Source organism: Cyprinus carpio, chromosome B21, assembly GCF_018340385.1.
Source record: "Cyprinus carpio isolate SPL01 chromosome B21, ASM1834038v1, whole genome shotgun sequence".
Classification (NCBI taxonomy): domain Eukaryota; kingdom Metazoa; phylum Chordata; class Actinopteri; order Cypriniformes; family Cyprinidae; genus Cyprinus; species Cyprinus carpio.
In genome coordinates, this window is record NC_056617.1 from 18,662,576 (window position 1) to 18,675,676 (window position 13,101).

General features: G+C 38.9%; 1 protein-coding gene across 3 annotated transcripts in view; it reads right to left on the minus strand.

Annotated features, from left to right (window-relative positions):
• Positions 1-13,101, minus strand: part of LOC109045648 (follistatin-related protein 4-like) — a 179,128-nt gene that overhangs the window by 25,139 nt on the left and 140,888 nt on the right. For all 3 annotated transcript variants that reach the window (XM_042747686.1, XM_042747687.1, XM_042747685.1), the window contains exons 7-9: positions 10,063-10,229; positions 5,584-5,704; positions 2,330-2,491 (exon numbers count right to left, since the gene is read on the minus strand). In XM_042747686.1, the coding sequence (XP_042603620.1) occupies positions 2,330-2,491; positions 5,584-5,704; positions 10,063-10,229 (450 nt within the window). The remainder of the gene's footprint in view (positions 1-2,329; positions 2,492-5,583; positions 5,705-10,062; positions 10,230-13,101) is intronic.

Below are 13,101 nucleotides of genomic sequence, written 5' to 3' on the forward strand. Positions count from 1 at the left end.
GCTCAAAATTATTTATTCAGTTTTATATTTTAATGATTCATTTAATTATTAGATTCCCAGGTGGGAAACTCAGACGGAAACTATGGTTTGTGACTGTTTATCTTGCATTGTCTATGAGTATAAATCATGAGTCGGTTTTGTCCATCACATCCATCTTTCCATACAGCAGAAAACAAAAATCCGTCGACACAAAATGACACATTGTGTCTTCGCGCTGAGCTAGGCCTGTTATTTGTCATCCCGCGAAAGTGAATTTTTCAGACTTTGTGATGAAATCATCTTTTATCTTCATGCTGTAAATATTTCTGTGGGCACAAACAGAAACAGGAGAGCTTGAAAGGAGTGCTTCTAAAATATTAATTCGTGAGGGAAATGAAAGCAGACAGACATGCCCAATAAAGGGCCAGAGAAACACAAATGCTCGAAACTGTCTGTTACATTAAACCTCCATAGAACAAATAAATAAGCCGAGCTGGTGAGAAACGATGGAACTGAAACAAATAAATGAGAAAAATGAGACCTTGAAGGTCTCGTCTTTTTATACAGAACTTAAGCAGCACAAGTATCTGATCCAAATAACAGCCTATTACAGGGTGTAATGGACCGCACTCAACCAATAAAGTGCTTTCTAATAAGGAGCTACTCTGTAAACAATACAGCACCGCGCCGGAATCGACAGGCCCCTCCAAACGAGCCCATTTGCCTGGGCCCGCTATCATCATTTCATGCACTGTTTTTATTATTATCATCATCGTCCTTGCAGGGAGCCGCAAATTCACTCCCACAGCACCGATGGCTGCCAGCAACGGCTGTAATCCACTGCTGCGTCTGAGGGCCGTATGGAGGATATTTTTCATATGCTTCATTACATGATCTGCCCATTACGCATTTGTCTGTTTATCTACTGTCTACCAAACTTTAGGTTCTTTTGACACCCTTTATTATGGTGCACTCAGGTTTATATTAAATTGTATTGTTAGTACCCATCATTGTGATTTGCATAATAGACTTGGTTGGATGTCATCAACACGCAGATGTATTTACTGGCACCTGTTTATTTATAAATCCATTTTAGGTCTACTGCCTCCATATCTCTGTTCTCTCACCTAACTTAAAGCTCCTGGAGCTAATTCTCTGTGTTCACAGGACTTGTATACTCTTTCGGTTCCATCTGCATGAACTGAACTTGGAAAACAAGCTCTTCGGTTTGAGGCGCCCAATGATTGGAACTCTTTACAACACAACTTGAAGTTGCAGATCTTAGTGTCAATGAACAATTTTAGATTCTTGATCAAGGAGCTGTTAAAGGAAGAATTAACTTGTAAAACTTTTAAATTGTGTTTTGGATACAGAGTTGTGTGTTCTTTTTCTGAAATGCAGCACTGTATCTTGGACAGGTCACTTCTGTAAAATAGATTTTTTAAAGGGGTCATCATCGGATGCCCATATTCCACAAGTTGGTATGATTCTTTAGGGTGTTAATGTAAAGTTAGTAGTGTAAATAGTGTAGGGTAATGTAAAACAACACCATTTTTACCCTGTCAAAAACAGCTAAAAAAAAGCTGTCGACAACAAGACGTTTCGTTGCATGTCTCTTTAAATGCTAATGAGCTCTGCTGACCCCGCCCCTCTCTTACGTGGGGTGACGAGCATGCACACAGTTCTCTGAGAGACGGTAAAGTTTAGCCGCATTCATCATAAAACTTGTTAACTAGCACATTATTAGGAAAGGCGATTTGCAAATTTCAATAAAAAAAAAAAAGTATATTCACTTCTTCTGTAGGTGAAACTGGACCACGGTTAATTTGTGTGAACAAACACTTTAAGATAGATCGGAGGCCGCAACCCCTTCATAAACAAACGTAATCCACTGCGTCTCCAGCGGATGTCGGGAGTAAATGATGACTGCTATGTTCATTAGCTTAGGAGCCATTCTTGTCTATTCCTGCTCCGGTGTTGAAACAATGGCGGACTGATGACAGCTCACTCAGGGCGGGTCTGTGATAAAACACCAGTCAATCAAAAATCGTGGGAGGGGCCTGGGTCTGAGTGACATCACACAGTCAAGAATCTGAGATCGGCTTGCTTTGAGACTTTTGAGGTTAACATTTATTGGGATTTAAAAAAAAAAAAAAAAACTGGGTAAATTTTTATCATTATAGGGTAGATGTGTACACTGCCAACACTAATTTCAGTTCATACAACATGTAAAAGTGAATTTCGCATCCGATGACCCCTTTAATCTCAGGAAGTTTTACCTGGTTAAATAAAGGACAAATAAATAAATAAATAAAATCTGCTTCCTGAGAGGGAGGGCCGAGCATCATACCGAGAAGTGAAATCTGTTTGGATCCGTGCGGCTGCAGGTCCAGGCCGTTCTTTAGCCAGGTGAGTTTGGGGTTTGGAATACCATCTGCATGACAGCGCAGGCTGGCAGCGACACCGGGTTCCTGGGCCTGAGTCTCCGGATACACCAGGATTACTGGAGGCACTAGAAGGACAAAGAGACAGAAGCAGACTGTGAACAACAGAGAAAGTGATTCAAGGCCAGAACAATTGCTTTGTTTTGGATTCCCCTCCTTGTGTAATTCAGAAACGGTCATTTATTGAAATAAATGTGAGCCACAAACATGCGTCCCGTCTCGAGGTACCTCAATTAGGCAGAACAAGCTCTCTAACAATCACGCTTATTGTCTCAGTATTTTTTCTCTCGCAAATGTAATACAGCAAGGGAAACAGGATTGTTATCTTTGTTTCAATACAGTGTTTGTTTATATGCCTTCATATGCCTCGATGAAGAACGATGCCTTGTAATTGAACGGTTGAATGATCAAAAGGTGAAAACTATTTTCCATTGGAAACATTTCAAATGGTTTGGAAGCAAACAAATGGGTCTTTTGTTCAGTTGGAGTTATTATACTTTATATCTGGGGTTTGTGCTGTTGGTACCAAGTCAATACTTTTTTATTTTTTTAAAAACATAACAGTGCCAGCCTTTTGACAGTGCTGGGTCATTCCGGTTCCCTCTGATAGGCAGCTGCTTTCAAATGTTCCCGTATTTGTGTGAAGAGCATCAAAAGATTTTATTTACAATGTGATTTTGCAGCGCTGACAATTGTAGCCAATCACAGACATGTTTGTTGAGCATGTGAACTCAATGACTAATCAGAGTTTTTTAGTTAGAATTTATCACATTAAAGTATTTTTGATACATGTTAAAATATAGCTGATTTTGTAATTAAGGAATGCAATTATGTCTCCTGCAAGGGGATTATTATACTTGGGGGTCGTTGGCATAAAACCACTGATCTGTGCACAGCACATTCTGTCTCTCTCTCACACAAATAGGCATTTATACACAAGTGACATTAAAATTGTTTTAGATTTTTATTCACATTAAAATTGTCGGCTGCTCTAACTCTTCAATAACTGCATAAGAGTTTTTGATTTTTTGATTTATTTAACCTGCCAATGCAGGCATGCTAAATATCTGGACCTGCCGGCGATTAAAAATCCTGCTGTTTGTAATAAGTTCTACATCGGCGATGATCTACAGCCAATGAGAGAGCAATGTACAGTGCAGTGGGAAGTTTGGGAGGAGTTATAGACCACAATAGAGAATGGGAACGTGACATCAGCAATGCATGGCATTCTGGGACTTTGGGACACATATACTACAGTAGAGACTGAGTTATAGTGGAGATAGATGTTAAAATTTATATTAAACAGTTAAAAACACATTAGAATGGAGAACGCTTGCTGTGTTATAAACTGCCATATCTGCTCTCATGACCGGAGTGGAAAACAGATCTAAAATGAAGCGCAACTTTCTGCTTTTCAGCTTTAAACAATACAATGGTGAGAGTATAGTTCAATGAAAATAAACAACTTGACCAATATTTTGCTTTGTCGTTTGTATTTACTATTTATTACAGATTCATAATTTCCGATCCACTTGAATTTATAAGTGATCATGCCATGAATAATGTATCAAGACACGTTTGTACTGTAAATGTTATGTGTGATACAGGTCGTTAAGATCACTCTCCTTGTTCATAAAGCATCCGCTCGTTTGAGTCATTGTTCAGCAACTCTTTGTGAGAAACTGTATTTGTTCCATTTAAGTGCAGTAAAACTTATTTGTAGTGCTTTCACGATATTAATTTCAGAGCTGTATTACAGAGGGTCATATTAGAGTGGTATGATAATATGTGTTGATTAAATACAACAGTTATCAGTTCCTGTCTTCTTGTAACGTTACCCCGGTATGTCTCTCTTATTTAACACACCTGATTCAGATAACCAGCTCATTAGAACTGTGTACCGACTGACATGGTCCCTACACAGTGTTCTTTTAAATTCATGTCTTGCACACTTTAATGATCTTTGAATGGAAAATATACGCTTGATTCAAACTGGAATCATGGCGGAATATACTGTGATATCCACTATGCAGGACACTTACTGTTGAGTAGAACAAACGTCTGAAGTGATAAGAGAAACATACGAAATATGCAGAGGACTGTAATTGAGAACCACTGAAATACATGATCAACTGACTGATATCAAGCTATTTTGTGTTTATTGTTTTATCTGGCAGATATATCAGTGCCATCTAGTTATTTAAAACTGCAAAAGAGAAATCAGTTTGGTCCTGTGTGTGATATGATAGAAGGCGGCTGTATGATTTCATTGAGTGTTTATGTGACTGAGCGCTCAAATGATCATTATTAAATATGAATAGTCCATTTATTCTAAGCAAATGCAATCAGCTTTAAAAAATATTAACGCAAATACAGCCGATTTTTTCCTCTGGTGATTTGTCTTTGTTGTCATTGTACGCTACTTAGCGTGTCCTAAAACATGGCGGCAACTACCCAGAATGCAGTGCACATTCTCTATATCACAGTAACCATTTCCTCCTCCATAATCTTTTTTTTTTCTTTTTCACCCTTTCGCTGCAAATCAGCACACAGACCATTTGTATCGCAAACTTCTTGCAGGCTATTTCCAGTCTCGCATGAGAACTCTGATCGCATAAGCTTATTTCCTTATCTCCTCTTGCGTGCGTTTGGTTGTGAAACATAGTTTGCAGACCAGAGCTGTTGGCGATTCTTCCTATTGTAAAGTCATGTGTAACCTCCTGTCGCCGATCCATTGTGCAATGTGAACACAGCAGCAAATGAATGTTACTCCAGATAGTCGTGCAGTGTGTACAGTAACATCATCGTGTTCTCTGCACTTACTCCCAAGTTCTTTCAACATGTGGACAGGAGAGCTGTCAGTCAATGGGAAAACAAAGTAACTGTCCTTATGTATTTGAAAAAGTAACTCTGATGTTTTAGAAATTGAAAAGTAATGTTTTACTTTACTAGTAATCTGATCTAAAGTAATCTGATTATGTAACTTGTAATGCATTACCACCAACACTAATTATTACTATAGTTAAATTGTGGTCATGGATGTTGTATTAAAAATGAAGATACACTGCTTCATTTCTTTGTTTATCCATTTGACAGCTTTAACAGATATTACAAAAATAACTCATGAAAGCAAACATATATGAAAGATTCTACTACTAACCATTCACCTGGAGCACGTGGGTTTGGGACAGCTCCTCATAGCCGTACGCATGACAGCTGTAGTTCCCCATGTGAATCGTAGTCACCTTAGTAATGTAGAGTGAGCCATCATCACCAAAGTCCTAATTGAACGGGAAGAAAGACACAGAGAATAAAACTGCAGGAAGTCACGGGATGAATAGACGATGCATCAGTGGCATCCCATGAGCATGCGGGCACAGGGGTTTGTTCCTCACTGTCATGCTCTTTCAGGCTGATAAATGGTAAGGGTTAAAAATATAGCCAGCATTAGCGTGATTAATGAAGCCGGTTGTGGTTTTGTGAGGATGCATCCCCTCATCTGGGGCTTCGGGCCGACTCAAGGGGGATTAAAACATTAAACTGTTTTGTAGTTATATGAGTTTGCAGAGGGTAAATGATTTAAGGACACGAAAGCTCGCTCTTAAACCCTAACACACCTGCAGCTTTATAGGGCGCACACCGAAAAAGGCTCGACTGCCGTACTGGGAACAAAACTGCGATTTGTTTGTTTAGGAGGTCGTCGCTAATCCAGCGAGATGGATGATCGGCTCCAGTAAAAACGTGACTTTGCCTCAGAGTGCTTAAGTTTTAGGATGAAGAGGGCAGAAGTGACTCTCTTCCAAGGACATGATGCTGTGGAAAGCCAATGACAAAAACTAATTACTTTTTTTTATTAAATAAAGATTATGTGACTGATAATACCTCACCTCTGCCGTAAGGCCGATATTATGCCGCATGAGGAGGACTCATAGGGGTTTTCATCACTGGAGCTGTATTGGCTGCCACTTTCAGATGAAATCTAATTACTAGTTTGTCATTCACATTTTGAAATCAGTTGTCAGATAATGGCTTGTCATGAGGTTTAACCGAAAGAACAGCACCAGAACTATACAGTTAACAAGCCACTAATTCAAGCGACTGGAAAACACAAAGACACAAGGGAAATTTAGCTGCCATCGGTTCTGGAAACAGCAACATTTCCACTCTGAAATGAATCAAAGATGAGTGTTTGTCACACAACTGTGCCAATTCATCTCTAAGGAGAGAAAGACATTAACCGGAGGAGCCGTCTGACACTGTTTAAACTAATAAACCATTAGATTTCACATGTTTTTTGGTAATGCATTGAAGCACCATATAAATGGTATATGAATATGATAATCATTTGATAATCATCTGAACCCATCACTGCACCATTAATATTACTGAAAGAGAATAGTATTAATAAAACAGATGAAGTGAAAGTAAATGAGGAAGAACTGTTACAAGCTTTAATGAAATATTGTACAGTGAACATGCAATGATCAATGATTTCCTTATTCATACACCATGATATATACATGGTACTGCACAAACACAACATGGTATTAGCAAAAATCTACTAAAAACATTTTCTGGCAAAGAATTGGGGAGAAATATATATATATATATATATATCAGGGTATATATATATATATCTAATATGTAATTATATTATTTACATTTACATTTATATATATATTATGATTTTTATTATTATAAAGTATATAAAATTGCAATGCTAATCGACATAGCCTTTATCACTGCTTAGAATACTATGAAATATGTTGCGTGCCTTATTCTGTGTAAGAGGCCACATCATCTCACAGAAGGATTTATTTCAAACACTCGACTGAAGTTATGAAGTGAGTTTGGAGTAAAAACATGTATTAAATGTGGTATTTTCACATGCTTTCAGATGGAGCAGCATTTACTACATAGAGCCGTAGTTCACTGACAAGCTATGCAAACAGCGTACATGATCGCAGAACGATTTCATAATCACGCGATTAAATCGTCTGCGATTATGAACACGATTTTGCATGGCTTGTCAGTGGAATATGGTTCTGTGTAGTAAATGCTGCTCCATCTGAAAGCAAGTGCTGGAGATTTACTACTAATCAAAGAACATGCTTTACTGACGAGATCCGCATGACAATCGCATTCGATTCATCGTGCATCCCTACCACCGTGGAATAAAAAAATACTTATGGTGGGCATGTCACTCAACAATAAGAAACAGAAACTTTAACTATCCTCAAGGATGGCTGAAGGAAACATCTGGTGCTGGCATCTAACCTCTGCTCAACAAATGATGAAGCCATCCCAACGATGTGCGTTTCAGACACACAAAGGTACCTGGGAGTCCACTTTACATGGAAGTGACGAACAACACCAAAGCAAATCAAGGAAGTAGAGAGAATGTTACAGGAGATTACCTTGGCACCCCTGAAGCCATACCAGAAAGTAGAAATTACACGCGACTTTCTGGTCCCAAAGCTCATACATGAGCAGATACTGGGGTGTGCCCACTGGAACACCATATCCCAAATCAACAAAATGATCAAAAGAGCTGCAAGGGCATGGCTCCGGTTGCCTAAGGACACATCTCTGGGCTTTCTACATGCGTCAATTAAATCAGGCAGCCTGGGAATCTCAAGCCCGGGAACACAAATTCCCTTGCTACAGAAAAAAAGATTTGAGTAACTGCTAACGAGTCAGAATCCTATTGAAAGAGCTCTAACTGAACTTCCTTCCTTCAAGACAACCCTACGCAGGATAAATCTACCATGTAAAGACAGCAAGGAAACTGTGTGTTCCTCTGAAGAAGCTAAAGTGGAGTGGACAAAAATGATAAAAGCATCTGCCGATGGCAGGATTATGACAACGGACGACTTTGAGTTACTACTAAGTAAGCAAAACCAGTAAAGACCCCAGACTACACCTCAGGGGAATCCAGCTCCGAGGAGGTGTACTCAATACAAAAGGAACGGAGAAGTCCCCTGATGAGCTAATGTGTTATGGGGCCTGCTACACAAAAGAAACCCTCAATTGCATACTTCAGATCTGTGAAATAACTCAAGATGCCAGATCCACCTAACACAATCGGATCACAAAGCAAATAGAGACGATGCTGGGAAAGAATGGAGCCCAAACATGGATCGAGCCAATTATACCCACCGAGAGAAGCTTCATAAAACCTGATCTGGTAGTGGCCAAAGGACAGAGAGGTGAAGATGCCCCAATGAAGATGTCCCAATAGCATATTCTATATCTATATAGATGGATATCTATATCTACATATTTGTATTCATAGTCGGGACGACTTGAAAACGTGTTGTGCCTCATCATCTAATTAGTGATAGATGGATGAATGAGATTCCCACTTTCCCTACCTGAGATCTTTTCCCAACACTGCTCATCATGCACCATCCCACTGAAATAAACGGTTCACTGAGTGAACTGCTATATTGACAAGTACGACAGAATCCAACAAATACTGAATGCCACCAAATTACAATAAAGCTATAAACCGCACCATATGCCTCAGTTTTAAAGATCAGTCAACAGTGAGACATTATATAGCATAGACTCATCTTTTCTCCTGGGGATGTATAAATTATCTGTCTGAGGAATCAGAGACAATCAATGCAAAAGACCTATTTCCCACAATCAAAAGACAATTACACATTCTGATGTTTCGATTTTCTGGTGGAAGACACAATCATGTATTTATTTAGTTTCCCTGTTTGTCTGGACCGTGTCGGTCTTCTGATTCTCTTTCTGGCTGCTTATGAAGCTGAACCGTGGAGTGTCATTCACTGGCGCTCGTTCTCGTTGACCCGTGAGTCGTCGTTGACTGGGTCAGTGTTGCAACATTCAACAAACACTTCATTAACATGCAATTAGAGTATTGTAATGAGCGAGTGCGTAAACACAACCCCATGCTGTCAGGAACGCAGGTGAGCTAAACACAAGCATGACACACCTCATTAAACACTACCCATTCCCACCCTCTGCTTCTCAAAATTTACACATGATTTGCAGTCCTTTGAAATCAGCACGGCTCCTGGCCCAACTCCTGAGACCACATTCATTATGTTATTTCCAATTACATCATGATATGAAATGAAGAAACACAAATGTGTTTAGTAATTGGAAATGGAAAGCACGCCTCAGAATACTGAACATGTGTCCTGATAATGAACATTAACATTTGTAATTTGTGTTGGCATGAGCTTCTATTCTCAAACATACTGATTAATTGGTGAAAATCAATGCAACTGGACCCCGACTGAGCTTTATGTTCTGGAAGGTTATCAGATATTCAGCAGATGCCCAATTAACAGGAGGATGTAAGCATTTTACATCAGAAAAGAAGCTCTGCAGGGTTCCTCACCTTGAGAAGGTGTTCTGAGCACAACATTTCCTTATAATCCAGAATACTGTGAATGCCTCACGTCATGCAGGATGCATATTACCAAGCTGTGCTGTCGCAATAAGCATATGTAAATGGGCCTGCATGACCAGGGTTAATTTTCTAGCCGTGATTATTTATGTCATATTCAAAACCCTCTTAAATTACATACAATGCTACTGGGGCATCTTCATTTTTAGACATAATGGGTGATGTTCAATAGTGTGATATGGAAGTACTCACATTTATATCCTCCAGATCCAGGAAGTTGAGGATGATGCCGTTTCTCTTCCAGATGATGGGTGGTCTCAGGGTTCCCTGAATGGCGCAGGACAGCACAGCGCTCAGGCCGACGGTCACTGTTGTGACGCTCAGACGCTTGTCATCAGCTAGACTGAGCTGAATGACCTCTGCAAGACAAAACACCATTATTGCAATTTAGTTAGCCCATACATTTACATGTATTACTTTATTAAGGTGTTGGAATCTTAAAATACTTTCTGCTGTCTCAGTTTAATATGCTACAGTTCCTTTTGAGGAAGACAAGCTCCTGGACTAGGACACTTGAATAAAGATTTGTTCATTTAGCTGAATGAGATTTAAAGATCTGAGTTGGTAAAATGATCCAATCTTCCCATTACTAGGCACTATCCAAACATGGATCTGTTTGTTTGCAACACTAGATGAATTTACATGGAGCATTGTTTTCTGGTTACAATCGGTTGAAAAATCCAAGCCGAATGAAAATGCTTTACGTCAGCATTTACGACAATATTTAACATTTAAACATCTTTTAACATTCTTATTTAACATTTGGGTGACTAGTAAATAAGAAGTTTTTGTGTGTTTTAAACTTATTTTAATTAAATTAAATGTAAATTATAGTATATGCTGTTAATGTATGATGGTCGCATTGTTTTACTTATGCATCTGCTTACATACACGATCACTTGTTTGTGCTGCTTCTTCGCCTGTGTTTTGACCTGGGGATTCTGTACTCTTTCAGAAGATGTGTAATAGCGCCCCCTACCATATAACAGTAAAAGCATGGAAAGAAACAATTCTGGTAATGGCGGGGAAAGAGTTATCAAATCGAAAGCAGCAGAAACCAAGATCACGACCCTATTTTCCATCATTGCTTGTGTTATTTTTCTGTTTATCACTCTAAAGCTGCTTTGACACACTCTGTATTGTGTAGAACACTATAGAAATAAAAGTAAGATGACTTGTCCTGATGAGCCATTTGATCATTTGATGAACGGTCCGTCTGAAGTGTGCAAACAAGAACAGCCCAGACATCGCAAATGTCTCCGACTGACCTCGGGTCAATAACAGTCTGGCTTTCAGATCAATCATTTCACAGCTAGCTTGCAAATAACAGTGTTGGTGTGCTGATGGCAGTCTAAGCAGATCACGCAGATGCTCGACGGCTTAAGCAAATGACTTGAACGCTTGTGTCCATTAGCATTCTGCTGCAGTGGACACTTCCTGGGAACAAACATGTTGTTTGCATGATTTCCTGACAGTTCCAGGTAGATTTAATTCTTTCAAATGAAAAGAGGTCATTTAGGTGACGTTGAGAGACGATTGCGGTGCTGAACACATTGATTTGTCCTGGTTAGAGGGAAAATGAGTTCCTGCACCTGCCTGTCAAATAGCAGCCATCCGATCTGAAAATGCAGCAGGTGCAAGAGGTGGAACGGCCCGTGTACCGCTACAACAATGACTTGTGATCCACCGTGATCCAGACACCGACTAGAACGCTCTTCTCCATCATTTCATCATGCTGTAGTGAATTTCTGCTGCTGAGATCACTAGAATATGTTCTTTAACAATGTTTTTGACACTGAATTCAGTTGACGTGCTGTTCCTAATTCTGCCATTTGTGAAAAATATGTAATAATGCTTATTTAACATTTGGGTGACTAGTAAATAAGAAGTTTGCATGTGTTTAAAAGTTATGAAACACTTTAATAAATCATGCCACAGAGTTCCGGACTGACAGCCACATTCCATGACTCCAAAAATGCAGGCATTTTTAATTATTTTAGTATAATTGTACAAAAGCACCCTTCAGCTCATGCTACATGTTTTTGCTGTGAAATCTTTACTGATTTTTATAAAGTAAATGTAAGAATAACTTTGATATTGTTAATAATATTACTTGCTGAAAAAGCTTAGCTTTACTTGATCATCCAGACATAAGTTTTAGAAAGATCAGTGAGTCTGAAATATGATCATCAGGCTTTTGAGGAACGTTTATTTGTTCATCTCTGTATTGCATTGCATTATGTTTTGATCATTTAAGTATCATCTTACTAAGACATACAGTATTATTGGCGATATAGAGGTATGACTGATATTTCTATAATTTTATGTAAGTATCTTCTATACTGTTATAAATATCTCATTGATTTATATAACAGGCATCTGCATTTCATCTTATTTTCTCATCACATAAACAGCAGCATCTGCACCATATTGCATATTTTATACTCAGTTTGGGTCTCTGAATGAAATTGAGCGTTTTTTTTTCCTCCGCAAGTAAGCATTATATTCCTATCGTATATATCTAACTATATGAACCATAAAAGCCTGATGTATCAAATATGATAAAACACACATATGCAAACCTTTTTTCCAACTTTTAAAAATATTTGTTAGTACAAATGTTCTTTAATATAAGCAAAAACAAATTTCCATTTCAAATTCTGTCTGGCTTTACAAGGTTAAAACACGAAAAGCTTTCACTCTTGTCCAGTGATGCCATTTCCCATTAGAGTCAAGAGAGAACAGATAAAACGTTAGCAATACAAAATGCAGCACCTCATTATTACATCCCCAGGTGATATTTCTTTTGTCAAATATAGCAAAGTAGTGTGTACGTAGCATTAGAATAGCACATCAGAGGAGGAAGTTTTATAAAAGCGAAGGCAACTTCTCCTCACCGGAGTCTAAAAGTGAATACATCCACAGCTTCAAAATTTTACAGCAAATATAAAACCTAGCATCTCCCTTTCAGGATTCAGCAGATGCCTCGTCATTGTGCTTCTCATTTTTAGCCTCCAGCAATAAAAACACTTTTCGTTCCCTGGCACCATGTTGATTTTCCCTAGCAGAAGAGGTCTGGTTTGAGATTGTTTACCACCCAGACACACACACACACACATGCGTGCACGATAGTCTCTGAGGCAGGGATGCAGACAGACGGATGACATATCCATTGCCCATGGCAGCCCTCCTGCTGGATAGGGTTGACATGACATTATCTCTGTAATGACT